This window comes from Chrysochloris asiatica, unplaced genomic scaffold (genome assembly GCF_000296735.1).
Source record: "Chrysochloris asiatica unplaced genomic scaffold, ChrAsi1.0 scaffold00046, whole genome shotgun sequence".
In the NCBI taxonomy this organism is placed as follows: Eukaryota; Metazoa; Chordata; class Mammalia; order Afrosoricida; family Chrysochloridae; genus Chrysochloris; species Chrysochloris asiatica.
In genome coordinates this window covers 5,770,955-5,781,269 of record NW_006408564.1, presented here as the reverse complement: position 1 = coordinate 5,781,269, position 10,315 = coordinate 5,770,955, and the positions used below count along the sequence as shown (strand labels likewise).

At 35.3% G+C, this 10,315-nt stretch overlaps 1 protein-coding gene across 1 annotated transcript in view; it reads left to right on the top strand.

The window, feature by feature from the left end:
* The window catches only part of FAM208A (family with sequence similarity 208, member A), a 74,434-nt gene that overhangs the window by 42,657 nt on the left and 21,462 nt on the right, over nt 1-10,315 (top strand). Inside the window, exons 12-14 of the mRNA XM_006862119.1 lie at nt 8,196-8,265; nt 8,352-8,423; nt 8,994-9,695. Coding sequence (XP_006862181.1) covers nt 8,196-8,265; nt 8,352-8,423; nt 8,994-9,695 — 844 coding nt within the window. The remainder of the gene's footprint in view (nt 1-8,195; nt 8,266-8,351; nt 8,424-8,993; nt 9,696-10,315) is intronic.

The following is a 10,315-nucleotide window of genomic DNA, read 5'->3' as shown; positions in this document are numbered from 1 at the left end:
AACAACAACAACAACAAATGACTAATGATCGTGACCATTTCTTCATATGTTTATTGGCTGCCTGGATCACCTCGGTGAAGTGTCCATGTCCTGTGCCCCTTTTTAATTGGTTATTTGTCTTTTTCTTGTAGAGGTGTTTCCTATATATTTCTATTTATAAGTGAGTCACTTATCTGATGTGTTGTAGGAAAAGATTTTTTCCCATCCTGTGGGTTCCGTTTGTACTCTTTTGGAGAAATCTTTTGATGCACCTAAGTGTTTAATTTTTAGTATATCCCACTCATCTATTTTGTCTACTGTTGTTTGTGTAATTTTCAAAATGTTTGATAGTATGTGTATGCCCTGAATTACTTCTCTTCTTTTTTGTTGCTGTTAACTTGATGTATTTTTTTCCGTCCTTTGATCTTTAGTCTATTTTTTCTTTTTGTCTAAGAAGTCTTTTGTAGACAGCATATTGATGGGCCCTGTTTTCTTTCTTTCATTATTATTATTGTTATTTAAGCGTATCCTGTTTATTTATTATTTACATGGAAAATGATAGGTTGAAATTATACAACAGTAAACCAATCATTGTATTTAGACCTGAACTTTTGAAAAACTTGGATTCCATTTAGCAGTTTCTGTGTATTTAACAGCTTATACCTAAATTCAGCTTAAAAATAATCTAAAAGAGGTTAGTTAGCTTAGCAATAAACAATTAAGGAACAACAACAAAAAAAGTCCATATGGATCTACAAATAAATATAAGAATCATATTACAAGAAATAAAAACGCCTTTAAAAAATAATTATTAGGCTGAGTCACTTAACATATATAACAAAGGAATAAGAGAAACACTACTTTAGTTATTATTAATACTTATTTCTAGTTGGTCTTCATGTAATTTTAGCTTTTCCAAAAGCATCCAAGTTAGAATTAAATTGTGTTTTGGTGTCTGAATTTGTCTACTTCTGCGTATATATCAGCATGTTACCATGACATTCCTAAAGCCTTACTTTCTTTGCTATATAAAAAAAAAATTAAGCCAACTCTTATTCATCTTTTCTCCTTCAAAGCAGCTGCTTATATATAGTAGGGAGTCAAGGAAAGTCAGTAATAGATGGAAATCACAACTGTCTTAAAGTTCAGTTCTCAGTAATACTGGTTCAGTCTGGAACCAAAATTTTGTGTAGACAACAGCTAAATCTTAACAGGCAAAGAGGAAATATTCTCTTTGATACAGTTATTAGAAGAAAAGCAAAGTCCCTTATATTGCCTAAGCATAAGCATGGCTTATTACATCTAGAAATCAGTAGTAATGTCATTTTAACCAGTAAGTGCCACAACTGATCAATATTTCTTGAAAAGAAATAACAAAATAAAAATTACACTAGCCACAAATTTCCACAATACATGCATGAGAATTAATTTTAATCTGATATGATTCCTTGACACACTAACCAATCATCAATGAAAATATGGTATGGAAAGACTATAGAGTAGAAAACAAACTGATTAGTTATACAACAGTGATTGTATGCATCAGAAGGATATATGTTAGCTAATGCAGGTAAGGTCAAAGTGTGGTGGTGGTGTGCCATGGAGTTGGTTCCTACTCATAGTGACACTATAGGGTTTCTGAGGCTGTAAATCTTTATTGGAGAAGAAAGTCTCCTCTTTCTCCCGTGGAACAGCTAGTGGTTTTGAACTGCTGACTTTGAGGTTAGCAGCCCAATTCAAAACCTCTACACTACCAGAGCTCCTTAAGGCCAAAATGTTAGCATCTCCAAAGTATATAGGGGATCTTCCTGATTGTTGATCTTGTACCCTGCTACTTTGCTGAATTTTCTAATGATTTTCAGTAGTTTTTTTTTTTTTTTTTTTTGCTGAGTCTTTGGGATTTTCTGTGTATAGGATCATATATATCATATGCAAATAGAGACAGCTTTACTTCTTCTTTGCCAGTGTAAGTACCTTTAATCTTCCTTCCTTGCCTTATAGCTTTGGCTAACACTTCCAACACAGTTTTGAATGAGAGTGGTGATACCCGGCATCCTTGTCTGGTTTCTGTCAGCAAAAGGAATGCTTTCAGTTTCTCCCTGTTGAGTAATGTTGGCTGTTGGTTTTGTATATGTGCTCTTAGTTATATTGAGGAATTTTCTTTCAATTACTGCTTTTAGTGTTTTGATCAGGAGTAGTGGGTGCTCCATTGTGTCAAATGCCTTTACTGCATCAATTGATAGAATCATGTGGTTTTTGCCCTTTTGTTTATGTGGTGAATTAATGTTATTTTTCAAATGTTGAACCTTCTTTGCATTCCTAGTATGAATTCCACTTGGTGTGATGTATTTTATATATATATATATATATATAAGCTGTTGAACTCTTTTGGGTAGGGATTTTGTCGAGAATTTTTGCATCTGTATGTTCATGAGGGATATTTGTCTGTAATTTTTTTTTTAGTGATGTCCTTTCCCTGATTTTGGTGTGAGGATTATGCTTGCTTTGTAAAATATATTAGGACATTTTCCCCTCTCTTTTATATTGTGGAATAGTTTGAGTAGAATAGCTATCAGCTCTTCTTTGAATATTTGCATATTCACTGGTGAAGCCATCTGGTCTGGGACTTTTTTTGGTTGGGAGTTTTTTTTTTTTTTTGATGACCTGATCTATTTCTTCGTTTGTTATAGAGGTCTGTTCAAGTTTTCTACTTAACTCTGTATAAATTTAGGTAGGTTGTGTATTTCTAAAAATGCACCAATTTCCTCCACATTTTCATAATCCATTGGTTCTTTTGTAATGTCTCCCATGTTATTTCTTATGCATGCGTGTTGTATCTTCTACCTCTTTTCTTTTGTTAGGTTTACCAGAGTTTTGTCAATTTTCTTAATCTTTTCATAGAACCAACTTCTTGTCTTTATTTTTCTACTGTTTTTCCATTTTCTGTCTCATTTATTTCTACTCTAGAGTTTACTATTTCTTTCCTTCTGTTGAATTTAGCTTTACTTTGAATGTGCTTTTATTGCAGTAAATTGCCCTCTCCCCACTGTCTTTGCTGTGCCCCAAAGATTTAGCTGTGTTGTAGTGTCACCTCATTTATTTTTAGGGATTAAAAATTTTTGCTTTTTATTTGTTCTACTACCCAGTAGCTTTTAAGCAGGGTATTATTCAATTTTCACGTATACACTGTTTTTTCCTTGGCCTTTCTATTGTTGATTTCTGATTTTATAACATTGTGATCTAAGAAAATGCTTTGCATTGATGTTTTTCAGTTTATGGAGGTTTGCTTTGTGAGCTAACACATGATCTATTCTGGAGAATGATCCATGTGTACTGGAAAAGAATGTGTATTGTGCTGCTGTTGGATTGAACGCTCTGTACCTCTGTGAGGTCAAGTTTGATTGTGTTGCTCAGTTCTTCTATGTCTCTGTTGAGCTTCTTTCTGGTTGTTGTGGTGTTTTAAAATCTTCACGTATTATTGTAGATGTGGCTATTTCATTTTTCAGTTGTTTTAGGGTTTGCTGTGTGTTTTCGTTGGGAACAAAGATATTTTATTATAGTCATGTCCTCTTGTTCAATTGGCCCTTTAACCATGAGATAATGACCTTTGTCTCTTTCACTCGTCTTTGTTTTAAAGTTTATTTTGTCTGAGATTAATATTGCCACTCCTCATTTTTTATTGCAATTAGCTTAGTATACCTTTTTCCATCCTTTAATTTTCAATCTGTTTTTGATTTTTGTGTGTTATAGGTTTGCTTTCTTATCCATTCTGCTACACTCTGCTTCTTGACTGATTTATTCAATCCACTGAAGTTTAGTGTAGTTATTGATGGGTATGAACTAATTGCTGACATTATGCTGTTTGTTTGTTGTTTTGTGTGTGTGGTTCTGCTGGTTTCTCTGATCCACATGCCTTCCTGTGCTGAGTTCATTTTTTGTGTGTTTTTTCTTGTCAGTTTGTTCAGAGTGTTAATGTTTCCATACTCTTTGGATGCTTCTCTTCTTGATTTGATGTGGACTTGTACCCAGTTTCTTTGAGGTTACCCTTTATTTTATTAAGTTTTTCCTCTTTTTATGACAGATTGTTTTATTTTGAAATCTAACTGTGACCACCTTACCAACTGGATCTCTTTTACTACACTTTTCCCTTCTTTTTCTTTTTAGCTATCCTGTTCATGGGCTTTCCTCCCAAATTTCCTAATTTCAATCTGGAAGTTTTGCTCTGTCCTGGTTTCTTTAATCTCTGTACTGAGGCCCAGGTGATGTTGTCACATATGTCAGCCTTTGGTTGTTGTCTGGTCTTGTTGATTCTCAGTCCAAAAAACTCCTTTTACTATGTTTTAGAGTGCTGATTGACCTTTACAATATCCCTTAATTTCTGTTTATCCTGGAATGTTTTCATTTTAATCGTCGTATTTGATTGACAGCTCTTCTGGGTATATGGTTCTTGGTTGATGGTTGTTTTTCAGAATTTTGTATATGTCTCTCCATTGTCTTCTTGCTTGCATGGTTGCTGCTGAATATGCACAGCTTAATCGTATTTGCGTTCCTTTATATGTAACATTTCTTGTTTCCCAAGTTGTGTTCGGGATTCTCTCTTGTGTTTGGCTTTAGAAAGTTTGATTTTGATATGTCTTGGTAATTGTCTTTTGGAGTCTATTTTTCCTGGAGTTTGTTCAGGTTCTTGGATGCCAATCTTCTTGTCCTTCAAGAAGTTAGGGAAATTATCCTTCAACAGTTCTTTGACTATCTCCTCTGTAGTTTATTTTTGTTTTGTTTTGTTTTTTTGTCCCTTCCTATTCTGGAATTCCAGGCAGCCTCAAGTTGTTTCTCTTCATGTTGTCCCACATTAATCTTAGGCTTTCTTCAGATTAAAAAAAAAAAATTTATTCTACTTGTTCTTCTGTCTTACCAATATTGAGAGATTTGTCTTGAAGCTTGTGCTGATTCTGGTCTCCATCCCGTCACATCTGCTCATTTGCCCTTTCAGTGTGTTGTCCATTTTTTATATTTTGGCATTAGTTGTCTGGACCTCTTTTTTCCATTTTTTTCTTGAATGCAGTGCGGTATTGATTTTGCTCACTTGGTCCTGTAGCGCTTTTCTGATTACTTTTTTCCCCTCTGCTCTTCTGTGGAACTTTGGATGCACCTCAATATCATTCTCCTAAATTGCCTTTCAGACAATTCCAGAGCCTCTTCACCCTCTAATACCATTCTTAGCTCTTCTTGGTCACTTGTCTGAGCTACTCTATCTTGCATATGCACATGAGCAGAAATTTTCTGCTGCTTCTTAGTCTGTGGTGCTTCTTAGGTATTGTGGTACTGTTGTATTTTTGTTAATTAAATGAATGTATGATGGTATGTTCTTAAGCACATTCCACATTGTCTCCTGCTGTTTGTGATTAGGAGACTGGCTTCTCTGTTCACTACAATTGTGGCTCCCTTTAGAGTATTTTTAACAGGTGTTGTTTATATACACTTTTCTGAATATAGCAGCTGTTATTTGGATCTTGCCTTTTTGGTGGGGTTTTATAGGATGCAAATGTAGCTTGGCTCTATGGCCGTATTTTGCATTCCCTTGTTAGGTGAGGTGTGAATAGAAACTCCCACAAAAATAGGAGGAAGGCCAAATTGAGGACTAAGTCTTAAAATCAGACATCCACCAAGGATATTTGTATAAAGTTATGAGACCTATTAAAATAAAACAATGACCTAGAATAAGACCAATAACAGTAAAAAAATTATACCTGGAAAAGGTAAGTGGTTGTTTGGTGCCACTGGTAGCGTAGGGGTTACGAATCGGGCTGCGAACCTTAAGGTCAGCGGTTCGAAACTATCAGCCACTCCGCGGGAGAAAGATGAGGCTTTCTACTCCTGTAAAGATTTACACCCTCGAAAACCCTGTACAGGGTCGCTATGGGTCAGAACTGACTCGACGGCACTTAACAACAACAACAAGTGACAGAAAAAAATGAATTCTAATTTCCAAACCTGACTTTGAGACTTCCAGATGTTTCATATTTTCACCTTGGGCAAATTCTTCCCTTGAGCAACTCAGGAGGTCAGTGTTAATCGTTCTTCGTATCACACATTTTGTGTGTGCAAAGCTGGGCTTTTCTGGGGGTGCGCTACCACCTGTGTGGAGATGCCCTGACCAAACAGAGAGGACATATCGAGGGAAAGCAAAAAAATAAAAAAAGTTGAAGGAAAGATAAAAGACCCTTGCACCTCTATTTCTATAAATCTCTGGGTAGTTTCTGCATTGTGGGCGAGCTCGTTGCTGTCTTTGCCCTCTGTCTTTCTGCAAAGGCTGCGGCCCACTGACCGTCCCGGTTCAGAAGTAACTCTCTTTATTGCTGCTACTTCAGATTTCTCTGCTGGTAAGCCCCTGATTGTTGCCCTCTTACTTTGTATGAAGTTCAGAGTTCTGGGACAGTCCCTCTACTCTGTTTCACCCAGTTTTCTATGTCCTTGGTGACAAAACTCTGTACAGCTCCTCTGTTTATTCCACCATCCATAGCACAGTTTTTTTTATCAGAAGCCAAGTGTTCTTATTTGTTTAACTTGCAGTGTTCTATTCCCTATTTACTTACCCTTACTATAATCCCCCAAATATTGTTGAAATTATAGTTGTTATTGTTGTTGGTAAGTGCTGTCAAGTCATTTCTGACTCATAGTGACTCTGTATAGGGTTTCCAAAGATTGGCTGTTGGGTTTGAACCGCCACCCTTGTGGTTCAAACCAGCCTTAAGCTTAAGTGCTTATCCTGTGGTGCCACACCAAGAGTCCAGGACGGTAGTGGTGGTAGTATGTTGTGGAGTCAATTCTAACTCATAGCAACCCTACATAGGATTTCTAAAGATGTAAATCTTTACAAGGAGTCCTGGTGTGGTGCTGTGGGTTAATGCGCCAGACTACAAAGCTGTTTGAACTGCAAGGTTGGCGGTTCAAGCGCACCAGTGGCTCCTTGGAAACCCTATACAGGGTCACTATGGGTTGGAATCGACTTGATGGCACTTAACTAAAACAACCATGTCTTCACAGGAGCAGAAAGCCTCATCTTTCTCCTGCAGAACAGCTGGTAGTTTGAAACTGCTGACCATGTGATTAGCAGACTGACTCATAACCACTATGCTTCCAAAGCTAATGTGTACTAATGTACTAATAACCTTAAATCTAAGTTCATCACATTATATTTTTTCTTTCCTGTCTTGCACATTGCTATTAATGTGTTTTGTTTGCGTTTTAGGAAACAACAGTTCAGAAATCTTTCACTATTATAATCTTTTCATACTCTGGCCATGTTCTTTCTTTCTAGAATTTTATTATACGTTTATCCTTATCCTCACCCTTTTGATTCTCTGATACCTGTATACTGTGAATCCTATGATACCTCTGTCTTTGTGCGTGGTTTTTACCCTCTGAAATGTCCTCCTCATAATTTTAGACTCTTAGCATTCTATCTATCCATTCTTTAAATTTCACTTCCATTACACACTCAGTAAACCTTTCTTGACCAAAATATTTCCCGCTACCTACCTTTTGTTTCATAAATCTCTTAGGGAGCTTTACTGTCATATTTAATTATTGTTATTCCTTGTGTTATTTCCCCTACCCAGTTATAAACTTGTGATTAAGGTCCTATATATATATATGTATATATATATGTCTTTAAAGTTATATTTATTATATGTGTGTCTTTGAAGTAATGTTTATTGGAAAATTGCCACACCACACATGTGAAGAATGTTCATTAACTACATGTGGAAATAGACTCTGGTAGAACTTTTCATTTGATATTAGCCTGGAGCCTTCAAAGGCAGCAGTTATGTCTCTGTGATACCTTGTTTTATATCTCCAACATCTAGCACGCTGCTTTGACAATTAACATGTCTGTTGAACTGATGGGGAAACTATTTGAAGTCCTGGACTTTTAGCTTCAAAGAAAAAGTAACCAATTGATTTCACAGTTAATAAGAGGAATTCTTTCAGAATCTGTCTCATTTAAGAAAATAAGGAATTTACATTTGAATGGAATCCTGTTAATCAGCAAAGAGATGGTGGAAAGGATTTTTAACTAATTCAGCAGCAGTATTTTTTTTCTCAAAACTTGGCTGAGAATTTAGTTTCCTAAATAACTAGTAGAAAATGCATTGTTTGCCTTATGGTGAGTAATAATAAACAGGTACACTTTGTTCACTCTTCCTAAAATACAGGTTCTTGTTAAACCTCTGGGAGACCGAGGGTTCCTTTTTCTTCTTTCTCCTTGTCAGATGATTTCATATGGTAGGTGATCTCTGTTTTTTAAATAATTATTTTCAGATTTTTTCAACGAAAACATATAGCTAACAAATTTGTCTTCTGTTTTTTAGAATATCAGACTGCTAAATCTCGAATCCTACATGCTTTGTTTCTGTTTCAAGAACCTAGAGGCATAGTTCCTTGTAAGTTCTTTTACTGTCTGAGTCCAGTTACGTAAACATAGATGCCAACATATTCTAGAAAGTTAACAGCATTTAATCTTTATTTACATAGTTTGGGAGATAGTGGGGGATTAAGAGGTGTTCACAGTGCTCTATAATATGGAGTGCTGGTGTGGTATTATAGAATAAGTACTGGACTGCTAACAGGAAAGGTCAGTGGTTCAAACCTCTACCAGCTGCTCCTAAGAAACTCTATCCAGGGTTGCTGTGAGTTGGAACTGACTCAGCAGCACTTCACAACAATGCAGTATAAAACACAGATCACTGAGAGTTCCTAGCAATACATATTTTTCCTTTCAAAATATATTCTGCCCTTTCATTTGTTATAGTTTCATGTTAGCCTTATATGGGTTACAAGTATGTTGCTTATATATTTGCCATATTAGTTTTGCATATTAGAGTGCACATTGGTTTGGTTCACCACTAATGCATGAATTTTGTTATATTTCTTTGATAGTAGTAGATCTGCATTTGATGACTTCCTTGATTGCTAATATGATTTGCTTTTTTTTGTTTGTTTTTTTTCTCTAGCACAAAAAGGTTCAACCAATGCAGCACCACAGGAAAGGCATGAAAGTGTATCAGATGTGTTAAAAATAACTCAGTTTTTACAGTTTTCTTTGATTCAGTGTCGAAAGGAATTCAAAAATATAAATACTATAAATTTTCATTCTGTTGTTGAAAAGTATGTAACTGAATTTTTTAAGCGAGGTTTTGGTTCAGGTAAAAGAGAGTTTATCATGTTTCCTTATGATTCACGATTAGATGATAAAAAATTCTTATACTCAGCTCCGAAAAATAAGTCCCATATTGATGATTGTTTGCATACCTATATTTATCGGCCTGAAATGTATCAGTTACCTATTTGTAAATTAAAAGAGCTTTTTGAAGATAATAGGAAACTACAACAATTCAGTCCACTTTCAGATTATGAAGGACAAGAAGAAGAAATGAATGGTACAAAAATGAAATTTAGAAAACGAAATAACTCAAGAGGTGAAATTCTCACATCTGGAAAGCAGAAGTCATCTCATTCTTTGGATTATGATAAGGATAGAGTCAAAGAATTGATTAACTTAATTCAGTGTAGGAAAAAAAATGTGGGTGGGGATTCAGACACAGAAGATATAAGAAGCAAAACTGTCTTGAAGAGGAAGCTTGAGGATCTACCTGAAAATATCAGAAAACTTGCCAAAACCAGTGATTTATCTGAAAATTGCCGCCTATATGAAGGTAAAATATCCGAGTGCTTCTTACTTAGTATAATAACAACAAAAATTAGTCCTTTTTCTTGATACAGTAATCCACATACTATAGCCAAAGTGCCAATTCTGTCACCTGTTTTTGTAAATGAAGTTTTATTTATACATAGCCATGCCTATTCATTTCTATGTATATGGTTGCTTTCTTGTTATAATGGTCCAATTGGGACAGAGATTGTATGGCTTTCAAGGCCTGAAATATTTATTGTGTGTACCTGTACAGGAAATGTTTATAAGGAGTCTTAGTACATCAGATTTCTGAATAGTTAGGCTTAGGCTAATAAGAGATTGCAAAGTGTACTCAGCTCTTGTCCTACTAATCAAAACTCTTGCTGTCTTATACTTTTATTTGTACAACTTATACAACTGTAAAGTTGGAAAAGTGTAACATAATTTTGGTCTCTTTTAGGATGTTTCCTAATGAAGGAACTTCTGCCGCCTTAAAAGAAAATTTCTTAGAAGCACATACATTCTTTTCTACCACAGGAATATCTTTGGCATTCTTCTTTAAAAAAAAAAAATGGAAAGAAAATTTTTTGTGAGTTGATTAAGGTTTACAGAGCAGGTCATGGGTTTTATATTCAGTAAATC